Source organism: Trypanosoma conorhini, assembly GCF_003719485.1.
Source record: "Trypanosoma conorhini strain 025E chromosome Unknown Tco_14.4_contig_00021, whole genome shotgun sequence".
In the NCBI taxonomy this organism is placed as follows: domain Eukaryota; phylum Euglenozoa; class Kinetoplastea; order Trypanosomatida; family Trypanosomatidae; genus Trypanosoma; species Trypanosoma conorhini.
Window position 1 is genome coordinate 20714 of NW_021704107.1, and position 22500 is coordinate 43213.

Sequence of the window (22500 nt, forward strand, 5' to 3'; positions counted from 1 at the left end):
TTGCCGGGAGAAGGCTCCCTCAGTGCGTGCTGCGGGTCCTCCCTGGGGTATTCTCGCTCAGGTTCTTGCCGGCAGAAGGCTCCCTCAGTGCGTGCTGCTCCTCTCCGGGGTATTCTTGCGCCTGCTCCTTGCCGGCAGAAGGCTCCCTCAGCGCGTGCTGCTCCTCTCCAGGGTATTCTTGCGACAGTGCCCGGTTCCCGTATTCCTCATTATCATTTTCTTGGCGGTCATCAATGTTGCTGTACCCATGATTTTGACCCGCAAGAGGCCTGTCCCTTCCCTCACTTAGTAGGGCGCGTTCTTCTCCATCGCTCTTCACGTTGTTGGCGACATTTTCTTCCGACCTCTTGGGCGTCGCTCCGTCGGTGGCAAAAACACGTCTGTAGTTCAAAAGAACTTCGCCCATCATTTTGTCCGCGTCGTACGGGTCGTGCATCTGGACAACAGCGTAGCCACTGTCCTTTTCCAAGACAAAGTCGCCGCTGCTGATTATCTCGTTGTCTTCAAGGATGTGCACTTTCATGTCCGATCTGCCGCCATCCACGCCAAGAAATTGCATCTCTTGGTTCCAGTTGAGGATGCTTGTTGCGCCGTCCTCTTCGAGCGTGTTGAGTGCAACAAATGTAGAACCTTCCATTTGGCCGGCAGACAAAGAGACTTGTGCCTCGACCAGGGGGTTTCCGTTCTGATCGGTGATGTTGACGCCACGCACGACGGTGACAAAGAGGGACTCCTTGGCTTCCTCCGCGTCTTGCTTCAGGACTGCCTGCTCCGGCACCTTCTCTTGGAGCAACTGGAGCTCTTCCAGCTCCTTTTGCAGCGTCGCATGTGGGGTGAGACGCCACTCAAGCGCAATCTCGCCCCACAGGGCATCCTCCTTCACCCTTGACTCGACAAGCAGCACCGCAGAGCCCCTGTGGTACAGCTCTCCAAAATCAAGGGAAACAGCACCAACAACCAGTAGCCCCTCATCTTCACCGCCCTCCTCGTCACTCTTCGGAACGCAGACCATGACATGGCCAAGCCTCTTTTCGGTGATGAGCTGCATCATCTGCGACGCTGGCTCGGGGAGGTAGTTAAAGCCCTCCTTCGTGTAATGCGGCGACGTCGACATGGTCGCCACGCCGCTGGGCTGGTACTGGGTGGAGGCAGAGAGGTTGTCGTCTGCGTCACGGAGAACGCAAAGAACGCCACCCGTGAAGGGTTCCGCTCCGTTGTCGGTGTACTGGAAGATGCGGTGAACGACGAAGACGCAGTCAACAGGATTCTCAAGGTTCTGACTCACATTGGCAGGCTCAGCCTCCTCTCCGCTGGACTTCACATACCACGAGACGACGATGGAACCCAGAGGAGTCTCCTTCATGCGACCATAGCCACGCTGCATCTCATCCGGTGGGCAAACTGGTAACACCTCCTCGTCACCACGGGCGCGGTTGCGCAACGCGTACGGTGGAACAACGACACCGCCAAAGACATGGTCCTGCTCGGCGGGCAGGGCGTCATCAACGACGAGCAGCTCAAGCGGTTCCTCTTCGTTAGGGTACGGGAACTCAAAGATCTCCTCCCAGGTAGAAAGGATTCCATTACCACGAGGCACCTTCGCCGTCTGCCCCTCAAGCGCCCCACAGCGCACAAGAATGGATGTAGGATCAAGCGGATGAACGTCAAGGTTCTTTCCATGATGCACCGTAACGATGAGACGCGTCTTGTTCACTTCCCGTTGCAGCTTCCGCAGCTCATCCAGGGTCATCGGCGGTGGGGGCACAAGCGGCTGGTCAAGTTGCTCATCTTCGGGTTCCTGACGAATAGGAATGCTGCGCGGTCGAGGAACAGCTGTGCTGATGGGTTTCGCCCGCTCTTCGAAGATGTCAAGCTGCATGAGCCGGCGCCGCTCCAATTCCTTCTCCTCCTTTGCAGTGCGCACCAGGTTATCGGGCTCATGGCGGGGGTTTATGGAGCTACAGCAGGGGCACACGTACACCTCCGGCATTTGCTCGTATGAGCCGATAGGCGGATAACCCTCACGCCGGATAAGCGAAGTTGCGGTGTCGTCCTCATGTGGAAGAGGCGCACCGAAAATGGACATGACGCCCTTCTTGTGTAGCTCCGCCTTATTTTTCTTCTATTTCGAAGTCCCTGTTCTTTTTCTGTTGTTGTTGTTTCCGCTTTATTTTTGTTGTTTGTGTGTGTGTGTTTTTTTTATGGCTCCCTCCTCTTTTTTTTCTTTTCTTTTTCGTATGTGTGCTTTTTTTTTCTTAAATTTCCCTAAACGCTTGCTTTGCTTGAACAAATACCTGCGTCGCTGCGGCGTGCGTGTGTGGCGGCGGCGGCGGCGAAGAGGAGGAGGAAGGCACCCCGCGGTGGGTGGGGAGAGAAAACACAGGCGGTTTGGCACGCGAGTGGGGGCGAGCAAAAACAACAACAACAACAACAACATCAACGGCCCCGTCAGCCCTCGTTGCCGCCACGACACACGACACACGACACAGCAGGATGATTACATGTAGAAGGAGATGCAAAAAGTGGCTGTGCGTGGAGCCATAACGCGTATGCCTCCTTTGTCTTCTCCTGCGTGCGTCCACGTTCCTCTCCGCCCTCACACAACGCTTTTCCTCCTTCGTTTCCTGCAGTTCTTCCCTGTATGCGTATATATATATATATATATATATCCCTCTGTGTGTGTGTGTGTTTCTCTAGTTTCTCGGCAGTGTATATACATCAAGGAATGGGGTGGTGGGGGTGAAGGGGGGAGGTGAGTGCGTGTGTGTGTGTGTGTGTGTGTGTGCGTGTGGGCAGGCAGGCAGCACGGAGGTACATGCAATGCCCGGCGCCCTGCAGGCAAGCCTGGGCATGCACGCTTGCGCTACAAGGCAGTCCGCGGAGAGCGCGTGACCGACGTGGTCGCGTGCACGTTGACGCACACACACGCGCGCGCACACACACACGCAGAAAGACGGACAGATAAAAATTTTGCTCCCGGCCTCCTCTGCCACGTCACGCGGCGAATGCGGAGGGCGGGGTGTAGAGATGTCCGCCTTTGCTGCGCAGCATAGCAATCTCCGCCCGCAGCGCGTCAATCTCCTCCTGCTGTGCGGTGATGAGTAGTCTGAGGTTGCGCCGGTCCTCCGCCGTGGCGACGTTGGAGCCGTCATACATTCGGCTCACCACCTTCTGCGTGGCGTGCGTCAGAGACCGCTCCACGTCCTGCCGGTCGCCCTCCTGGTCGCCCAGGTCGTGCAAAAGGTGTGTGTTGTCCACGAGCCGCCGCTGCATCGTCTCCCGCAGGGCGACAATTTTGTTCTCGCGTTTTCGCAGCTCCCGCTCCCAGGCGAGCTCCTCCAGGCGCAGCCGCTCCTTCAGCTCCTCCACCTCGCGGCAGCTGCTGGTGGACTCCAGCAGCTCCAAGTTCACCGTGCAGCCGAACTTCAGCAGCATCGCCTCGTACACCTTTTCCTCCCAATTGGCGTGCAATGCCTCCTTTGCCTTCCGCTCCCGCTGCAGCCGCTGCAGCTCCGCCGTCATGTCCTTCAGCTTCAGCCGCCGGTCCCGCTTCTCCTCCGCCATTGCCTCAATGCGACTGCGCAGCTTCCTCATCAGGCTGTCGGAGATGACGACAAGATCGTCCCTGCGGAAGGAGTCGGGGCACTGCTCCTCCGCCTCCCCCTCAAGGCACCTCACCTGGCTACATCGCAGGGCCACAAGCGTCTCCAGCATGTTCAGCTCCTTGCGTTTCTCGCTTTGAAATTCCTCAATCATCTTCATAGACTTGGACAAGGCCGTGTTGAGTTGCTCCACCAGCGTCTTTTGCTCCTCGACGCGGCGCTGCATCTGCTCCTGCTTCCGCTTCCCCTCTGCGATCGCGTCAACGTAGTCCAGCCGCTTCTCTCGCATCGCGAGCACCTCCCGCCAGCGCTCCCCCGAGCAGTTGGGCGGGCACACCTCCTCCCAGAGGTCCTCCTCATTCACGTCCTCATCGTCGTCGTCGCTGGTGACGTCGTCGTCGTCCGCGGAGATGTCGCCAAGGTTTTTCAGCCGCTTAATTTGCCGCAAAAACACCTTCATGATGTACGGCACATGCTCTGCCGGGAAGTGCGACTCAATGAAGAACTCCCCCTCATGACGGAAGGCCTTGTTTGCCTCCTGCAACTTTTCAATCACCCCCGCCTGCTCGTGTATCCCCTTCTGCAGCTCCGCCATCTCCAGATTCCGCTGGTTGCGTGAGCGCTTTGTCTCGTCGTAATGTAGCCGTAATTCACGGTCCTTGTGCCGGAAGACAAGCAGGATCTGGTACTCACGAAACATCAGTAGGGAGCGGGCATCCGCCAGGCAGAGATCGGCGTCCACACTGACACGTTCCTCGTACAACTTCCAAAGACGCTGGTCGAAGGCCCGCATCATGGCATTGACGCGGCACTGGAGGCGGTGGCGCTCGGCGATCAGCCGCTCTCGTTCCATCTGCTGTTCCTCCTCTTCGATCTCGGTGAGCTTCACATTCTCTAGTTTAATACGCAGCTCGTAGTCCATGCGCTCCCGCACAGCCGCCGCAGCGAGGACAGCCGTACTGTACGCCCGCGAGGACTTTGGCAGCGAGGACGTGTTTCGAGTCTTCGCCCGCCGCATCACGCTCGCGCGGGTGGTGTCGGTGACGGAGACTTGGCTGGGGGTTCTTTTGCCCGCCTCCGTCGCCCCCTCGCCGCCCGCCGCGTCGCCCTTCGTCGAGGCCTCGGCTCCCGCAAGGTCGGCCCCAAACCCACGCTGCGCCTTCTTTGCCAACTCCTCGCGCATCTTATCCAGCTGCCGCTGCTTCGCAAAGGCGTCGAGGCCCTCGTGGTCAACGACAAAACGCCGCTCCGGCATCTCAATCGCCGTCAGGTTGACGTCCGCCGACTGGGCATTTTCCTCCTTCAGTGCGTTGTTGATCCCCCGTATGCGGCGCAGAAGGACATTAAGGGACTCGCACAGCGCCGCCTTTTCATCTCGAAGCTGCAGCAGCTTCTTGGTAAACCCGCTGCGCAGCTTCAGCACGACCTCCTCGAGCCAAATCAACTGGCGCAGCTTCGAAACGGCTGACGGCGTCAAATTGTACGACGGATCCGTCCGCAGGACACACTCACCACGACGTGCCACCTCTTGTCGCATCTCCGCCTCCAACTGCGCCGCCTCCGCCGCAGGGTCTGGCTTGTACGCGAGGAGCATCTCGTAGCCTTGCTTCCGGCGCCTCCGCTCCTCGCGACGCTCATCCATCTTGTCCAGGTACTGACGCATAGTTGTCGTCAAGAGTTCACTTTCCTTCCTCGTCAGCCGCAGCTGTTCCTGTCGGTGCTTCTCTTCGTTGGCCAGCCATTGGGTGATGCCCGCCGCTGTGGCCAGGCTGGCATCCTTCAACGCGGTACCCTCGGCGTCATCCGCCTGACCGAGGCTTTTGCCTCGGGGGTTGTTGTCAAGCGTGCTGTCGTCGTCCGTCGCTCTGCCTGCCGCACCCTCGTCGGCATCGGAGGCCAGCAGCTCGTTGATCTCCCTCTCCAGTCGCCGAATCGCCGGCGCCGGGTTGGGGGTCCGGAACGAGGAGACGGCAAACTCCTTGGAGAAGCTAAGCACCTGAAAACGATCGTAGATGAGGTTATCCACAAAGCGGTCCCGCATCTTCCGTGTGCGCACATTTTCGCGTGCAAGTTGAAGAGCATTTTCATTCCGTGACTCCTTGACCCGCCGCTGCTTCTCCTCCTCCATCTCTTGCAGGATTTGCGGGTGAATGGCCATGTCCTCCTCCGAGAGACGCAGCGGCGCGTGGGCGGCGTTGTTCTCCGCCAGCAACTCCGCGTACTTCGCATGCACAAGGTGCAGCTTCGCCAGAAAGGCATCGAGCTCCTGCTGCCTCGCTTCTTCGGCGCGGCGACGATCATCCGCCTCCTTTTGTTCGCTGATCGATAAGGGAATCGGCTGCGGCGCCACAAGCTCCTCGGCACGCAAAGGCGGGTACCCCGCCTCCATCTTCGGCGGCGACGGCGCCGGAAACCCTTTGCGAATTTGTGCCACCACGAGCCCGTCGGAGCCGACGGAGACCACCATTGCGTCATCAAACGAAGTACAGGCGGCGGCAATTTGCCCGTCAAGCCGATCGTGGGCGGCGGCGGCAAGGATGCACTCCTCGCGCGGCTTTCCAGCGTCCTCTAGCGGACGCAGAAGCACCTGGGCGCCCTCGCACACGACGACAAAGAACCTCTCGGAGGTGCCGACGGAGGCCAGCCTTGGGACGAGGTCACGGTAGCACAAGTTCACCGCGGGCTCCTCCACGTAGTTGGGCGGCTCAATCCCCGTCGGCGGCAGCGGGGGAAGCTCGGTGCGGCCGTCGTAGCGGATGTCAAGGCGGTACTGGTACAGCAGCTCCGGCGCCGCAGACCCAACCGCAAAAGAGCCACCAGGCAGCGGACACACGAGGTGCACCGGCCACGGCCCCAGGTCCTCCTCCTCCTCCTCCTCCTCCTCCTGCATCCCATCTGCCCGTTCCCCGGCAGCCGGGTTCAGAAACTTCTTTTCCGCCAGCTTTCGCTGGCGAATACCAACCAGGGCGTAGCTGCAGGTAAACTCAAAGGAGACACTGTGATCCACCTCCTCCATCGTGGGTGCCCGAATCGCGAGCAGCTTGCCACACTCGTATCCCACCAGGCAACACGATGTTGCATCGTCCCACGCCGCACAGCGAACATCCTTCAAGGGGAGGCGGCAAAAAGCAATGGGCGAAAGTGCAGAGAGATCCGGCTCGATGTCAAAAAAGAAGGCCGTGCCGTTTGTAGAGATGGTACAAAGACGGCGTTCTCCACGATCGATAGCCATCGCCATGAGCCCATCTTTGTGTGGCCGCCACTGGCCATGCACCGCAAAGGCGTTACTTCCGCGTTGTAGCAGTCGCACCGTTCCATTTTCGCAGCACGCGATGAGCTTCGTCCCTGTTGTGTCCGTGCGCAGGAAGCTGATGGCAACGACGACGGTGGGGACAGGCAGGGTAAGTTTGTAGAGCTCCTGCGGTGTCACGTAGTCTATGAGCCGGATTGTGCCGTCCTCGCCGCCAGTCACTACCGTGTGATCTTTCGGCGACATCGCCGCACTTGTGATGCCACCGCCGTTAAACCGCAGTGCAGCCTGGGCCGGCTCCTTGGCACGGCGCGGGTCTCCTGCGAGAATGTCCCTGGGCGCAAGATACGGAACCCGCCAGAGTGCGCCGGTGCTGTCGAGCACGACCCACTCCTCGGTGTCGCGGCAGTGCGTCACGGCACGAATGCGAGCCTGCGGATCCACAAGCACCTCGCAGAGGCATTTCGGCGCGTACAACGGCGGGGCACCGTCCCCCTTTGCCGTCTCCAACTCACTGACACGCCAGTAGCGCATGTATCCGTCGTCGCCCGCGGTAAGCACGACGCGCCCATCCCCAAGGAGCTCCACGACGTTTATCGTGCCGTTATGGCAAGGGGTGTAGTCGTGGCTTTGCACCGCCAGCGCGGCTGCGCCGTCCACCTCGTCCTTGATAACCTCCCGCGCAAAGCAGCAGCGCACGAGGTCCCCCTCCCAGAGGAGGATGAGTCCAGACTCGGAGCCCGAGAGAACCTTGCCGTCCGACAGCACGACGAACCCCGACACGTTCGTGATCTCCAGCCGTCCAAACTTCCCCAGAAGTCCCTGCAGCTTCAGCCCCGTAAACGTCTTTGCCATCGACCAAAACTTGATGTGCCCCGCCCCGCCGGTCACAAGAACGCCACTATCAAAGGGACTAAAGGCGACCGTGTAGACGTCCGAGGCGTGGCTCTTGCTGCGCAGTATCATCCCCCGCGTATTCCAGTTCCACACGGCAAGCGAGTGGTCCGGGTACATGCCAACCGTGGCCATCATCGTCCCGTCCGTGTTGAAGCCGCAGGCACTGAATCCCCGCGTGGCACCGCCCACGAACTCCCCCACCTCCTGGCGGGAGGGCCAACTGTACGCGCGAATCAAGGGGTCCTTCGGCAGCTTCTCGCACACGACATAAAACCGCCGCGAAGGATGTACCGCAACGGCCCCGACGCCACCATTCTCAGGACCCGCGGTCGACATTATCTTGCCGCTTTTCACATCCACAAACATCACAAACCTTCCAGACGCCATGAGAACGATGGAGCCTGTGAGGGAGCAGACGCCATTGTACCGCTCGGAGTAGATACCGCTGTGCGAAAAGAAGCGGGTCCCAACACTTGCCTCGGGGTACGCGTGCAGCGGCGCCTTTTCCTTCACCGTCTCCGCTGCCGCCGCCGCCGCCATTGTCGCCGCAGTGGGACCCTACAAGACTCTACTGTCACTAGCACCTACGAAAATGGGCGAGAGACCGGAAAAGGAGGGAAGAGAACAGGGAGAGGAGAGGAGAGTAGCAGCAATAAGAATAACCTCCATGCATGTGCAGCATCAAGCAAATACCGCATTCGCAGCAGAGACGCGGCCATAGCAACGAGAAAAGTAAAACAAAAAGACGAAACCAACAACAACAACAACTGCAGCAGACAATCCCTTTAGCCATCGCAGACTTTCTTTTCGGTGACGAGAAGGCGACAGTCAAGACAACCATCGTCGCCCCTGGCAACACCAACGTGGGCACATGTATGTATTTCTCGCTTTCCATCTTTTCCCTCCCGTTCTTCATCCCTTTTCTTCATTTTTCTTCATTTGCTTCTTATTTCTCAGGCGCTCGCGGTGTCAGGCGTTGCTGGGTGCGCCTCCCCGCAGAAGCCAGGTATGGGGCACGGGGTTTACTGCAGGCCGAGGCGTGCCTTCAGCTCGTCAAGCGTGATGACGGGATGCACGCCCTCCGCCTTCGCCTGCTCCGCAACAGGAGCGGCGGCGGTTACAAATGCTACCTTCTTGTGCCCCACACGGCGTACTGCGTGAAACAACAGAACACACGGCGACCAGAACGACGACGGCGGCTGCCGCTGCTGCTGCGGTGAGGCCGATGTCAGCGTTGCAGAGGAAGTGGCGACTGGCAGGAGCTGGACGGCGGAGGAAAGCGGCAGCAGGATTAGCCAGCTGTGCTTTGCCAGCCACGCGAGCAGCAGCCGCCGCCCGGCCTCCGTCAGCTGCGTCGCGGCGGAGACCTCAAACGGCACAAACGCAAACGCCCCCGACTTGGCCGCGTATCCGCCCATCATCTTCACAAACGCCTCTGCGAGGGCTGGTGACTCGGCGAGGGCGCACACCGCACTTGCGTCCAGCACGGTGCCGTACACCTGCGGCGACTCCAACAGGACGGCGAGGGCGCGCTCCAGCGTCACACCACCCCCTTTGCGGGACGGGAAGAGAAACGCCGCGGGTCGCTCGCGGATAAAGGAGCGGAACTCCTCAAGTCTCACGTCAGCCGGCTCTAGTGCGTAGTACAACGTCTCGATGTTAAAGGGCTCCAACGCCGCCACGTCCATCTTCGTCGCCGCCCCAGCAAAGGGAAGCTGCGCCGCACCCAGCGCACGCGCCAAGGCGCAGACAAAGGCGTGCGCCCCCGCCGGGTTCCCGTACTCAACGGTCGCGTCAAAAACGTCCATGCAGAGCGAGGCGTCCCTGTCGCGTGCGCACAAGCGCGCCAGGCACTCACACAAGTGCAACTCAAGGGCCTCGCGATGGGTCCTTTTTCGATTGACGGGGGAAAAGAGACTCGACTTTCCGTGGCGCACCAAAAGGTACAGCATCCAGCGCGAGACGGGCTGGCCGAGGACGCCCGCCAAGTGGCAGAAGAGCTCCTCCACGTCACACAGCACCTCCGCGACGCGGGTGACGGAGAGCAGCGTCGGCGTGGAGAGTGCGCACATGGCGAGAAAGAGGATGCAAAGGAGGTTGTACTCCCGCTGCTCGTCGCAGAAGCGCAAGAGCACGTCAAATGCGATCTGATTCAGAGAAAGTCGCCCCGCGTACGCATGCTTGACAAGGTCACTGCAGCACAAGAGCCGCTCGCGCGCGGAAAGCGGCGGCCCCTCCTCCCGCTCGTCCGCACCCCCGCTCGGGCGACCAGACAAGACCTGAATCAACTCACTAAGAAATGCGCTCAGTCGAAGCTCTGATACGCCGTAGCTCGGTGGCGTGTTGCGTCCGCTTAGTAATTCGGTCTGCACAAATCCCACCACGCTGCGAATCGGCGCGCGGCTCTTCAGCAGCGCCTGACCGTAATACACCACAATAGACCCGTTCACAGGGCCATCGTCCCGGACCCGGTAAAACAGCTGCCCAAAGAGGTCAACTACCGACCGCTCTAGGGGCGCTGGCATCTGCCGCGCCACAGTATCCAGTTCGCAGCAGAGCGAGGACCACACGCTTGTCGGCACGGTACCGTTTGTAACTAAAGGCGTCAAGGAGAAGAGAAGCGAGGCGGCACGCTGGGGCTCCCCTTCAAGCCCCTCCACAATTTGCAGGAGCGTATAGACAGACATCGCCGGCGCATCCATCACGAGGTCCTCCGCGAGATCCGCGATCAGCGTCGTCTGGTGCAGCGTTCGCAGCCGCTTCAACGCCTGATGCAGCGCGGCCAGGCTCGGCTTGACCCCGAGCCGCCTGTCAAGCTCAACGCGGGCGCGAATTTCCTCCGCGCCGCGGGGTTCGTCATACCAGCGGAGCGTCTCAAAGCGCCGCCGCGCCACCGCAATGGGGTCGCGCAGGACGCGCAAAAGAGGCCGCACCACCGCCTCGCCCTCGCAGCCTGCGAAGTCGTCCAGTCTGCGTCGCTTGTGGACGCAGAAACTGTTCGGCGGCGCCGCACGCCACGCCGCCGCTCGTGCGGCGGGGTTGTCGACCGCGTCGGAAAAGGCGCGAAACCGCACAGAGCACGGCAAACGCGACGCACTCGGCTCCTCCAGGAGCGGGAGGTTCGACATCCCCCCGTCGCCACTCCAATCGTCCTCCATTTCGCTTCTTCCTCAGCCCACTGCGTGTGGGGGGCCTCCGTGCGCAGGCGCGTGTGCGTGCGTGCGGGTTTTGTGTTACGCACACACGGCGAAGTTGCAGGGGGAAAAAAAAGAAGAAAAAAAAACGAAGTAGCAACAGAGAGACAAGCAGCGTGAAGACCGGCACGCACACACAAAAAAAAACCAGCACCAAAGCGAAGGGAAGCGCGGAGGGGCCCCACGCAGGTAGAGGGAGAGAGAAAAAACGAGAGCGAGGAAGCGAAACAGGGGCGAAGGCATTGTCATCGTCGCAGGAGACGCCAATCGTAGCGCCAAAGAGTAAATGGAGAAGGAGAATAAACAACGGAGAGAGGGGGTGTGGCTTGTGACACGTAAAAGCAGAGAGTAATTTGCGTGTGTGTCGGTGTGCGTGCATGCAAAAACGAAATAAAAAGCAAAACAAAAGGAACACAGAGAAGGTGGGGGAGGCAGTAAGCAGAACACATCAAAGGTGCATGAAAGGAAGACGTACACAGACACCCACACTGGCACACCTCACAGAGTCAAAGAGAAAAAAAAAAAACGACAAAAAAAAAACTACAACAAAAAGCGTGTGGAGATTGCTTAGCGCAACTGGGACCCAAGACGCCTGTTTATTCCTCAAGAAATATATAAGCTTTCAATAAAAGCAAAAAAAGCAACAACAAAAAAAGTGTGTGTGTGTGGGTGGGGGGGGAGATAAACTTCATACCCGGAAATGAAGTAGGTACATAAATTACACATCCGGGCAATAGACGCAGAGGTGCAACGCTAACACACACGCAGGCAGGCACGCACGCACGCATGCTGACAAAACCACATGGCTGCGCACTTTATAATAAATATATTCATTACTTATTTTCTTCAGTTCACACCGTCGTGAGTGCTCTCGCCTCAGCCCCCCACCCCACACACCCCACACCCGCACATCCACCCACACGCAGGTGCGGAAAAAACAAAAAACAAAGAAGAAGAAGAGGGGTGTGAAGGCGTCGCGAGGGGCAGTAGCTGCCCCCTCACAGTACGGCGCAGGGTCGCGGAGCAGCGACGGGGAAATTTGTTCCCGCCACAGACACACACACACACACGCAAACACAAACACTTCGCCGCCACGCCACTTTTTTCCCTCCTCTCGAACCTCCCTATCGCCTGAGCTTTTTTTTTTTTGTAGTTTAGGAATTTTTTCTTTTCTTTTCTTTTCCCCCTGCGCGCTTCCTTTCGCCGGGGTTTGCTGCCGCTGTATTTGTCGCGCTGCAGCAACCGTCGCCCTCGCAGTAAAGGGAGGAGGAGGACAGTACAACTACGCTACCCACCCGCGCGCAAGGGCACATACATAGATAGATGCACATACAAGAGCGAACGAAGGCGCGTGTGGCATATACATGTATACAGACAGGAGACAAGGGGGGGGGGAATGAGAAGAAGTAAAAAAAGAAAAGACACAAACAGGAAACAAGAAAACCAAAACCAAGAATAAAAATAAAAATAAACACGTAAAAGGAAACGAAAACGAAAGAAAGAATGCCAACAACAACAACAGCAGCAGCAGCAACAGCAAAAGGTGGTCGAGGTTCCTCCGCTCCAGTTCCTCTCACAATCCACATCGCCCGGGGCACCACACACCTCCTCCGTTCCACCTGCTGACTGGCGCATGCACACGGCAGCAAAAGTCGAAACGGAAGAAGGACGTTTATGAGTATCTGTTTTCAGTATTGCTGGACATGACAGAACACCAGTTGGACCACAAACACGTGACGGGGACGAACGACAAGCGAAAGCGTGTATGACGGTATAGAGGAGTGCACGTTGACACCACTACACGCAACCCTCTTCTAATTCCTTCCTTCTTCCTTCTTGTTTTGGTGGTTTTAGGTTTTTTCTGTTTATTTTCATTTTCCTTCAGCATCATATGGGGGGCCATTTCGAGTCCTTCCATTGATCACCTGCCAGAGCCCTACGAAAACGCGCGTCGTTGGGCCCGTTCTAACGCGGCACGCTGAAGCATAGCCTTGATGTCCATGTTAGGCGCCTGCGGAGCACAAGGCAGGGGGGCGAGTCCAACCGAAGGCTGCTGAAAGAAGGGGTTGAGGCACGACGCCACACCGCCCGATCCTTGCTGGCTACGCTTGCGGACACGGGGATCCGCAAAAAGCGGCGGCCCGCCTTCCTTACTGTCTGGTTCCGCTTTGCTCTGGTACGGCACACCGCCCACGGCGTGGGCGGTGGGGCAAGGCCGGCTACTAAATGGATTGCTAGCATAAACGGATGCCGCGCTGCCTACGTCGGCGTGGCCGTGAGAGACCTCCAGCGACTGAGAAGGGCGTTGCACACCACCTACACCCAACGGTTGGGACTGAGCCGTCTCGCCCCGATGGAGAAGATTGCTAGACGGCAACTGCAGCGGCACGGGGACAGAGACACGTGAGCACTGCCGCCCGGCGCCAGGAAGAGCATGAGAGTTATACCCGCCATTGATATTTTTGTACATAAGATAACCTGGCTTCGTTCGCCTGGGCACCCGCAGTGCATCGAGTCGACTGATCTCAGTTGAAGGCTTTGACAATGGGCCTTGGTAGTGTAGCAGTTGATTTGGGTGTGGCAGTGCTGGTTTTTGTTGTTGTTCGTGTTGTTGTTGTTGCTGCTGCTGCTGCTGCTGCTGCTGCTGCTCCACTGATTGTAACCTGCGGTGCAGCACAGGCAGTGGGATCTTGTCAGAACGCATAGGAAGCAGAGATGCCTCCACCGCAGGTGCGGGCGGGGCCACAGGTGCACGGTGGGAAACGTCTCCTGAGGAGGGTAAAGCAGAAAACTCCGTTGCGGCGGCAGCTGTGCCTGCGACGCTACACTTTCGTAACGCGGCAATCGCAGGTGGCATTAACTTCTGCTGCAGGAGGGTGTCAATGTAGCTTTTAGGCATCACATCGGACACCATCCACTCCTGCATTCGCCGTTGCACTACAGGAAGCTCAAGTAGCTCCTCTAACTTTATGCGTTGCGATGGCTCCCTTGTCAGGAGACGTGGCACTATATTTCGCAGCTCAGTTGAATATAACTTGGGAACAGGTTCATACTGCACCTTGAGGATGCGCTGCATCAGCCCCTTCATGCTAGTTGCATTGAATGGGTGCTTCAATGCCATAAGTTCGTAGATGACTACACCAAGCGCCCACACGTCACTGCGGTGATCGTAGGGGCGTTCTAATATAAGCTCTGGGGAGAGGTAGTACGGGGTCCCAACAAACGTCCTAGCCTGATCGTAGGTGCCAGTAAGCGTGCGTGCGATGCCAAAGTCTCCCAGCTTCAGAATATTCTGGCTCGTCAGAAAGACATTTTGAGACTTGATGTCGCGGTGGAGGATTCTGCGCTGGTGAACGTACGAGAGGCTCAGTACCAACTGAATAATCCAGTCCAGCACCTGCGACTCACGGAAGTTGACACCGTACGACTTTTTTATGCGTGCGCTCAGGTCTCCGCCATCGGCAAATTCCATGACGATACAAAGGTGATCAGACCTCTTCGAGAGAAAGCTATCTACATAGTTGATGATGTTTGGGTGTCGCAGGGAACTCAACAGATGCGCCTCATTGAGGCTCTGCTGGCGTTCCTTTTTACTCATCCTGCCGAGGTCTACTTGCTTGATCACGTAACACTTGCCGTCCTCGTTGTTGCGGACGAGGGCGCAGGCCCCCATGTTGCCCTTGCCAATGTGGCGCACCTTCGTGAACTTCTCCATGGCCGACGAATTATGCCCTCCGCCCAGTCACACACGCACGCCCGGCGTGGGCGGGGGGAAATGTTTCGCCGGAAGCGGCGGGAGGGGGGTGGCGTGGGGCGGCCGGAGCCTCGGCTGAGCGTCAACGCGGCTGGCCTCTGCACGTGGACGCAGAAGAGGTGTGCGAGACGTCTCCAAGGCGGAAGAAAAAAAAAAGACGACGGCCGCGCGCGACGTGCGCGAGGCCCCAGGCTCTTCGTTGATCGGTGTCCTCTTCGTATTTCTACCGCCAGCGCCGCACGCCCTCTGCCGATCCCTGCTCTCCCCCCACACTTGACGCGGGCAGGAGGACTCCAAGAAGTCCACGCAACAGTGAGCCACAAGCCGCAAGGACGGCAAGAAGCTCAAACTATAATAACAACAATGAAAGAAGTGCGAACACACACAAATACGTGTGACCGGTGTCTTTTCTTTTATCCTACCTGGTGCGTGCAGGACAACAGCGCGGAAAAGGGCAGACAAGTACGCCGCTGCAAAACGAGGCCAAGATGGCAGCACACACAGACGCAAATGCAACAGCAACGGACGGGAGAAGCGGCGTCGAAAGGCCAATACAAGGCACCCACACCCACACACGCACGTATTTCTACATCGTCCATACGCGTAGATCACTCGCGTCAAGCACTCGGTCTCGCAAGCAGCTGATAAGGTCCTAAATAAGATGTAAGGCGCCGCCACACCCATCCATTGCACGCATGCATACCGTGCGAGGAGACATGCAGGGATGCGGAGACGCGCCTGAAATGGGGAGAGTGGTGGCGTAAAAAAGACAGCAACACGAAAGTTCACCGCTACTACAACATTTTACTCATATTTGTTTGTAATGCCTTGTCCCACTCCCCACGCGAGGAACTTCGATGATGCTGATAAAGCAAGTAAAGAAAAATTGCCCCTCCACCCCAGAAATTAAAGAAAAAACACCAACACGCACAGATGGGGGGAAAAAAAAGAACTCCCGAGGTGCGGGGCGGCCCCTTCCCTCCAACTCGTTTTATTTTGTTTGTTTGTTTGTATGGCGTGTTTTCTTTTTTCTTTCTTCGCTTCCCTTTGGTCTCTAGCGGCCCTGCAAGAAAAAAAAACGCCCTGCGAGGTTGCGGGGGTTGTCGCCTTTTTCATCCCACCTCCGTCGGCAGCGGCGCCTAGTTCACGACCAGCTGCAGCACGGCAATGGTCGCAAAGAAGGGGAAGAGCGCCATGCAGTGGGTGTGGAGAATCAGCCAGTACGCGATGAAAAACCAGCCCGCCAGGTGAGCACAGCCGTGGCCGTTGTAGCCCAGCGTCGCGTAGCCGCAGCTCCAGATCATCAGGCAGACGGAGATGATGCCGGAAATGACACGGTTCACTACGGACACGGTTGACTGCTCTGCAGCTATCCAGTGACGCATAAACATCTTGCCCGGCACAACGGCGGAGACGGGGCGATGCTCCTGCAGGATTTGCAGCGCCTCCTCCTCCTCACTCGACAACTTGCGCGAAAAACACTCCGAGAAGTCATGCTGCGTCAGCCGGTGGTGCCCGTGACGCAGCGCTCCGCTCAGCGCCGGCAGTGCCCATCTTGCGACAGACTGGCTCGCAGGGAAAACTCGTCGAAGCATGCTGGACCCACTCGCTTGTTTTTGCTTCCGTCACTTCCTGTTCTTCTTCGATTTCTCTTTTTTTTTATTTCCTTTTTGTCAGTGAGTTGTTTTCTTTTTTTACTTGTGTTGGCGCTGCCACGTACTCCCAACCACCGGAGCCCCCCGAGACGGCGGAAAAGAGGGAAGTAATAATAACAAACAAACAAATAAATGGAGTTTGGCCCCACAGTCGCTTTGCCCCGGGCCCCTCGACGCCTCCCACAGACGTGCTCGCACAAAAAAAAAAGGAAAGAAAAGACTGCACAAAAATAGGGGAGGGGCACCACCCCGGCGCCCCCCGAGAAGGAGAGAGGCGGGCGCGGAAATGGACGTAAGGGGGGGGGGAAGTGCGCAGACGCCCCCGCTCACGAGTTCCGGCGCCGCGGAGCTCCCAAACCCGCCACTGCCCGGCCGCTTAGACTGAAGTGGATGACGGTGCTCACGTTAGAGAGGAGGTGCTGCACACACAACGAGGGGGAGAGAAATAGTATTGAAAAAAAAATAAATAAATAGTCGTCCATGAGGCTGCTTCCTTCATTACCCTCCACTCTTTTCTTCTTCTTTCCCTTGCACATTCTAGACTCATAGCTTTCCTTACAAACAAGACAAATAGATATATACAATTCCCTCCACGTATTCGATACTCTGCGCCTCCGTCACGCGATGACCCTCGTGCCCCTTTTGGCAAAGAGGTGCTTGATGAGGATAACGTGCAGGAAGGAGAGGAGGACAATGACCACCGACTCAGCGACGCCGGTCGCAATCAGCAGCTTCTTGCTCTCCTCAATGTTATCCCGCAGGCTTCGCTCGCGCAGGCGGAAGAGGATCTGGTCCTCATGGAGGCCCAACATGAAGCTGTCTGTGCGCAGCATGCTCCTCGTGAGAGGGTCAATGCGGTCCTTCCACCGCTTCAGCGAGGTCAGCCCGATGCTCATCTTGACTGCCTTAGTGCCGCCGGAGTAGGGGCGGTTGTCAACGCAGTATGAGTACTCGCCACGCATGTGCTTGGTGAAATACACGCGATCCTCCAAGTCGTGCTCCCCCGCGTATGACACGTACACCGTCCTGTTCCTTGGGTTGCGAATGCGCAGGTCAAAGTCATCGCCCCCACGCAGGACGCGGTAGTGCAGCATCGCCCCCTCATTTGAGTCGAGGCCGACGGAGTACATGCAGACCTCCTCCCGGTTCACCTCAAGCGTGAGGTCCTGCGTGGTGGAGCGCACCCGCACCGCCCGCGCCGTGTCTAGAAAAGGCAGCAGCGCGACCAGAACCACCAGCTGCGAAAAAAGCAACGACGAGTGTGGGAAACGCAACACCCTTTTTTCCCGGACAGCAGTCATCACTAGGGAGGTACAGGGCTTTTCTCTCTGGACCCTTTGCAAGGACAAAATTGACGAGAGCCAGCAGTGGCGTGAAGGCACAGGCCAAAAAAGGAAGAGACAAAAATAAAATAAAAAAAAAGTTGTCTACTGACGGCGTATTATGCAAGGGAAACGCCGCGTTGTGAGGGCGAGAGTTGTCGCGGTCGGATTCCCTTTAATGGGCAAGCGAGACTGCTCCGTGAGAAGGCTACATTACATGCAAAGCTCGAGAGACCACACAACAAAAACCACGCAAAGGAACGGACCCAGGTACAAAGAGAGGTTGCGTACGCGCTTGCTTTCCTTACATCTAACTTTCACCCGTGCGGATGAGGTAGGCGTCGGCAATGAAGCGCGGATGCGAAACATCCACACAGTAGTCATCGTCGGGCGCGCTCAGCGAGGGCGGCGTCCTCTCTCGTCCATCGGCAATTGCCGTGTTCACCAGCCGCATCAGGCGTTCAGAGTGGGTGCCGCCGCGGTCGTCCTCCAGTGGCGCGGGCAACACCTCCGACCACAGCACAGAACCGTCCCACTGCACTGCCAAGAGGCAACGCCGCAGGGTGGAAATGCGATTCACCTCGGCGCGAAACGTCGACACGGGAACAGTGTAGGTTGGCATGACATTCTCCACCGTCTGGCGCACCTCATCGCAGAAGGCGGGCAGCTCTGGAAGCGCGCATGTGAAGATGACGGTGAGGGCCGTAAGCATCACGTCAACGTCGGCGATGGAAATCACGCTGTCGTCGAGCACACGCTCATTCAGCACCCGCCTACAGTGCACAGCCGCCTGCACCTCTGGAGAAACAAAAAGAAGGCTTGCACTGTCGAGAAGGTCTTGAAAGTCAATGAATCCTTTTCCTGCCCAGTCAAAGAAGCGAAACAAATACTCAATGTCGTCCTTCCATAGCGTTTTTTCATCGAATATGCAGCTGAGGAGGAAGTAAAGCTCCCGCGATGTCACCACCCGCATCCCAAGCCGACGTCCTGTGTCTCCCATGTGCTTCAGCACCTCCTCCCGGCCCCTCTCCCGCAGCCGTGACGCAACCGAGTTGTGCCGCAGGAGGAGTTCCGAAAACATTCGAGGGAGAAGCCTCACCATCAGCCGCTGCGGTGGCTGGGCCGCGGCCGGCCGCACTTTCATGAGGCTCGCCCTCGAGTCGTCAGCCGCGGCCTCATCCAAAGTAGAGGCGTCTTGTCGCTCGTCGCCCGCCAAAAAAGAGGGGCGAGAGATGTGGCGCGTAAGGAAATTCTCAAACGTGTGTAACTCCTTCATCGTCTCCGACGCTTCGGTGATGGTGCGCGTGAATTCCGTCGTTAGGACGGGCGTGAAGCCTTTTTTCTGCACAGCGGAGCCCTTCAGCTGCGATGCACGGCCGCACGATGGTGCAGAGACCCCCATTGACTGCGCGCACCGCATGCGCAGCGGGACCTGCTGCGGCTGCGGCGGGTCCCGCGGCTCTACGCGTCGATAAGGCGGCCGTGGCGGCTCATGCATCACGGACCGCACCGTGCGTTGCGAGTCCAGGAAGCTCATTGCTTGCGCGCCCTCGCCGCCGTCCGTGAATGCCGGACTGGCCGCTTGCTCCCCTCTCGCCCGCACGCACGTCTGCCGGGCGACGGCCTTGGAAGAGGTCGTCCGACGCACTGGCGGAAGGAAAAGGCCTGCCCTCACTGGAGGCGTGTCCCCACTAATTCCTACGGCGACGGGGGGGGAAAAAAAGGGGGAAAAAAACAGCAGCTGCAACAACAACAGTACGTGAAGGGCGACTGTTTGCTTCCAATGCACGCCCCGCGTCCCCCTAACGAAGAGCGGCTTGTATTCCGGCAGACGCAGGAACTCCAATAAAGCCGTGGGCTCGTAATTCGTTTTTTTTTCGATCACCGGGGCTCTCGTTAGGGGGACCAAAAAAAAAAAAGAAACAAATAAATAAATATTGTTAGAGCAGCACGCTGCTTCAACGAGAAACTCGCTCATTTATTTATCCCCAACTGGTCACACCCTCCTTCACGCCGCAGGAGAGGGTGTGGAAGGCGCCATTTTACCGCTTCACTCAGCAAGAGACGGAAAAAAAAAAGAGGAAAACAAAAACAAAAACAAAACGACATGAAGAACGAACAGCGCAGCGGGAGGTGCCAGAGGAAAGTAGACGTACAGAGCCGTTCCCTGCCGCGTGCACTGAGAACTGGTGGAAGTTGCTGCGCCCACGCCGCCACAATGGACGCATCGGGAGGAAGTTTGTTCCTTCTGCTTCACTCAGCCAACCCCTCGTGCCAATAATGTCATTCATCTTTTGCCGTCGCGTTTGTATCTCTCTCTCCCCCCTCTCTCCCTTCCTCTCTCGCTCTGGGTGTCGTTTCCACCCCCTTCTCGGTCCAAGCAACGGCGGGCCATCTCCCGCAGACGCCTCAACGTTACTTCTTCGCGAGTTTCTTCTCGGCCTGCCGCAGCGTTTGTGAAAGTTTCTTGCCCTCCGCACTTGCGAGCACCGCCTTGGACCGCGCGCAGCCCTCCAGCAGCGGCTTCGTGACGGCCGCCTTGAGGTCCGCCGGGTGCAGCGCGCCGGACTGTGCGTCGTCGCGCAGCCGCGCCTCGTCCGTGTACGTCACGTTGCCCCCATTCCCCGCCGCCCGCTCCACTGCCAGCGCGCCGCGCCCACGCAACAGCCACGCTGCGACGGAAAGCACCGGGTTCGCCGCCTCGTTTGGCGCGCAGTACGCCTTTTTGATCTTGCGCCGCACGTCCATGTCGGTGTCGTCGAGGAAGAGGACGTCGTCGGCGCCTGCAACCGACGCCTCCGGGCGGTGCAGCGGCGGGACGTTTCCTTCCCTTGTGGGGATCGCCGTGACACGCCCCTCAAAAAACTTCGTCACAACCTCGTGGTAGCCGCGCTCGTGAGAGGCGGAGATCACGTGAGTGGCACGCAGCATGGCCACATCCGCCACGTACATGAGGGCCGCGACCAGGTGGCCGGCGCTCCTGAAGTCCCCGCAGGCGTCCATCAGGGACTGCAGCAAGTTGCGGCGACCCGCGTTAATCGCCGCCACCCAGTAGTCGTTCGGATTGTCCAGGATGAGCTGGCTCTGACGCACGACGCGGACGCCGTCCTTCCTCAAGTACGTCGACTGCAGGAGCGCCAGGTTCAGCTCGAGCGCGGCGTTGATGTTTTTCTCCTCCCCCGCCACCTCCCCGCACGAAAACGCAGTCCACTCCGGCAGCAGAAGCACGACCTCGCCGTTGGGGTGCTGCCCGAGAAACGTGTCGATCGCGTCTGACATGGCGACCGCGGCATCCACAGGCAGTTTTGTCAATGCTGGCAGCCACACAACCGCCAACGGCGTTGCCGACTGTTCCAGTGGAGCGACCTCTGCCAATGGCACGGCTGTGCCGCCTTTGCGGAAGGACTTGACCGTTTCCAGGAGCTCCGCCGCATGCGGGTCACGCGCAAAGTGCTGACGCACGGGTTCCAGTAAGGCATTCAGTTCCAAGGCGAGTGTGTCCTTCAGCGAGTCCTCCGCGACTGCGCCGTCAACGAAGGCCGCCTCAAGCTCCTCGTACGTCTTGTAAACCGTGCCGTTCACAGTCGTCGTCGCGCCCGGGCGGGAGTAAATGACATGCTGGTAGTAGTCCAGCACCGGGTTTTTGTCCTCATCCGACACCGGAGCCCCATCCTCGGAAACCTCCGCCCTTGTCTGCCTTGCGCGTGGGCAGTAGGCGTGGCGAATCTTACGCTCCACGTCCTCCCGCGTGTCCTCCATGAAGATGGCGCTGTCCGGATCGCTTTTGCTCATCTTCGGCTGGCCCTCTTTGAGGCCGCAGAGCATGTGGTGCGACAGAATCACCGGCTTCAGTTTGCGTCCCGTGAGGTCACAGTACTCTCGCGCCAGCATGTTCACCTTGCGCTGGTCCAGCCCAAGCTGGCAGATGTCTGCCTTGAGGAAAAAGATGTCGGCGCACTGCATCAGGGGATAGAGAATCTGCGCCGCCGTCAATGTGCCCTCCTGCTTTCCCATGATCGTACAGCACTTCTTGATGCGGGCTATGGTGTTTTTGCGGGCGATGTCAAGCACCGTCTTCCAGTACACGTTTGCGTTCCGCGTGATCTCGTTGCTGCTCCAGAGGAAAACCACCTTCTCCATGCTCATCCCGGCCGCCTTCCAGACCTCGATCAGATACTCGCCAACGATGCGGATCTTTTCCAGCTCCCCACCCATTTTGTCGTTCATCAGCGCAAACCAGTCGGCCACCCAAAACACAAACTCGCATCCGCCTTGGGTGCACTTGTTGACGTTCACGGCTTTGAACACTCCTTGGGCAATGTGCATGCGCCCGGAGGGCTCAAACCCGTCGTAGCAGCGGATGTTCGGCTTCTTGGCGATGAGGTTTAAAAGCTCGTTCTCCTGAATGCACTCCTCGCCGACGGAGCGCACCAGCGCGTAGCGCTCCTCCACCGTCATCTCGGGCGGGTTCTGCGCCGTCATCTCCTGCAGCGGCGTCAGTGAACGGTACCGCGCGTGGGAGGTCAACGGTGCGAGGAGAAAATGCCGCTGGGTCACGCACAGGTGTCGCCGGAGGGGCTGCCAGAACGCTGTCAAGTGCCTCGTTTGCCCTCGTCGCGGCGGCAATCGATAAATGTTACTTTCTTGCGGTGGGGGCGCAGCAGCAGCAGCAGCAGCGAGAGGAGGAAATAAAGCAACATCGACACGGCAGGCGCGCAGAGCCGCGTGGGTGAAGAGAAGAGAGAGACGGGAAGGCAAGCCACGAGAGACCCGAGATGTCAGCAAAGGAAGAAGAAAAAAGAAAAAGAAAAAAATACCAATAGGAG

At 58.4% G+C, this 22500-nt stretch overlaps 8 protein-coding genes across 8 annotated transcripts, besides 19 other annotated features; all 8 read right to left on the reverse strand.

The window, feature by feature from the left end:
• Positions 1-19: 19 nt before the first annotated feature.
• Tco025E_00780 (uncharacterized protein) lies at positions 20-2086 on the reverse strand (the record flags this gene model as incomplete). The annotated part of the gene is made up of 1 exon (XM_029367720.1): positions 20-2086. One exon carries the CDS (start codon positions 2084-2086, stop codon positions 20-22), a length of 2067 nt encoding a protein of 688 aa, XP_029232181.1.
• A 215-nt stretch (positions 2087-2301) lies between these two features.
• Positions 2302-2335: a microsatellite.
• Positions 2336-2410: 75 nt separating this feature from the next.
• Positions 2411-2441: a microsatellite.
• A 205-nt stretch (positions 2442-2646) lies between these two features.
• Positions 2647-2669: a microsatellite.
• Positions 2670-2760: 91 nt separating this feature from the next.
• Positions 2761-2791: a microsatellite.
• Positions 2792-2915: 124 nt separating this feature from the next.
• Positions 2916-2948: a microsatellite.
• Positions 2949-2994: 46 nt separating this feature from the next.
• Tco025E_00781 (flagellar associated protein) lies at positions 2995-8289 on the reverse strand (the record flags this gene model as incomplete). Its single annotated transcript, XM_029367721.1, has 1 exon — positions 2995-8289. One exon carries the CDS (start codon positions 8287-8289, stop codon positions 2995-2997), a length of 5295 nt encoding a protein of 1764 aa, XP_029232182.1.
• A 71-nt stretch (positions 8290-8360) lies between these two features.
• Positions 8361-8396: a sequence feature (GA-rich).
• An 81-nt stretch (positions 8397-8477) lies between these two features.
• Positions 8478-8529: a microsatellite.
• A 242-nt stretch (positions 8530-8771) lies between these two features.
• Tco025E_00782 (uncharacterized protein) lies at positions 8772-10907 on the reverse strand (the record flags this gene model as incomplete). The annotated part of the gene is made up of 1 exon (XM_029367722.1): positions 8772-10907. One exon carries the CDS (start codon positions 10905-10907, stop codon positions 8772-8774), a length of 2136 nt encoding a protein of 711 aa, XP_029232183.1.
• A 793-nt stretch (positions 10908-11700) lies between these two features.
• Positions 11701-11733: a microsatellite.
• Positions 11734-11823: 90 nt separating this feature from the next.
• Positions 11824-11861: a microsatellite.
• Positions 11862-11992: 131 nt separating this feature from the next.
• Positions 11993-12027: a microsatellite.
• A 315-nt stretch (positions 12028-12342) lies between these two features.
• Positions 12343-12440: a sequence feature (A-rich).
• A 10-nt stretch (positions 12441-12450) lies between these two features.
• Positions 12451-12486: a microsatellite.
• Positions 12487-12879: 393 nt separating this feature from the next.
• On the reverse strand, positions 12880-14658 carry Tco025E_00783 (putative serine/threonine protein kinase, putative,protein kinase; the record flags this gene model as incomplete). Its single annotated transcript, XM_029367723.1, has 1 exon — positions 12880-14658. The coding sequence occupies one exon, from the start codon at positions 14656-14658 to the stop codon at positions 12880-12882; it is 1779 nt and encodes a 592-aa protein (XP_029232184.1).
• A 1034-nt stretch (positions 14659-15692) lies between these two features.
• Positions 15693-15735: a microsatellite.
• A 101-nt stretch (positions 15736-15836) lies between these two features.
• Positions 15837-16292, reverse strand: Tco025E_00784 (uncharacterized protein; the record flags this gene model as incomplete). Its single annotated transcript, XM_029367724.1, has 1 exon — positions 15837-16292. One exon carries the CDS (start codon positions 16290-16292, stop codon positions 15837-15839), a length of 456 nt encoding a protein of 151 aa, XP_029232185.1.
• A 677-nt stretch (positions 16293-16969) lies between these two features.
• Tco025E_00785 (COP-coated vesicle membrane protein p24 precursor) lies at positions 16970-17653 on the reverse strand (the record flags this gene model as incomplete). Its single annotated transcript, XM_029367725.1, has 1 exon — positions 16970-17653. The coding sequence occupies one exon, from the start codon at positions 17651-17653 to the stop codon at positions 16970-16972; it is 684 nt and encodes a 227-aa protein (XP_029232186.1).
• Positions 17654-17739: 86 nt separating this feature from the next.
• Positions 17740-17774: a sequence feature (A-rich).
• A 210-nt stretch (positions 17775-17984) lies between these two features.
• On the reverse strand, positions 17985-19211 carry Tco025E_00786 (putative DNA repair protein RAD2; the record flags this gene model as incomplete). Its single annotated transcript, XM_029367726.1, has 1 exon — positions 17985-19211. The coding sequence occupies one exon, from the start codon at positions 19209-19211 to the stop codon at positions 17985-17987; it is 1227 nt and encodes a 408-aa protein (XP_029232187.1).
• Positions 19212-19581: 370 nt separating this feature from the next.
• Positions 19582-19609: a sequence feature (A-rich).
• Positions 19610-19742: 133 nt separating this feature from the next.
• Positions 19743-19777: a sequence feature (A-rich).
• A 208-nt stretch (positions 19778-19985) lies between these two features.
• Positions 19986-20023: a microsatellite.
• Positions 20024-20089: 66 nt separating this feature from the next.
• Positions 20090-22156, reverse strand: Tco025E_00787 (putative tyrosyl-tRNA synthetase; the record flags this gene model as incomplete). Its single annotated transcript, XM_029367727.1, has 1 exon — positions 20090-22156. One exon carries the CDS (start codon positions 22154-22156, stop codon positions 20090-20092), a length of 2067 nt encoding a protein of 688 aa, XP_029232188.1.
• Positions 22157-22331: 175 nt separating this feature from the next.
• Positions 22332-22351: a microsatellite.
• A 103-nt stretch (positions 22352-22454) lies between these two features.
• Positions 22455-22486: a microsatellite.
• The last annotated feature ends 14 nt before the right edge of the window (positions 22487-22500 follow it).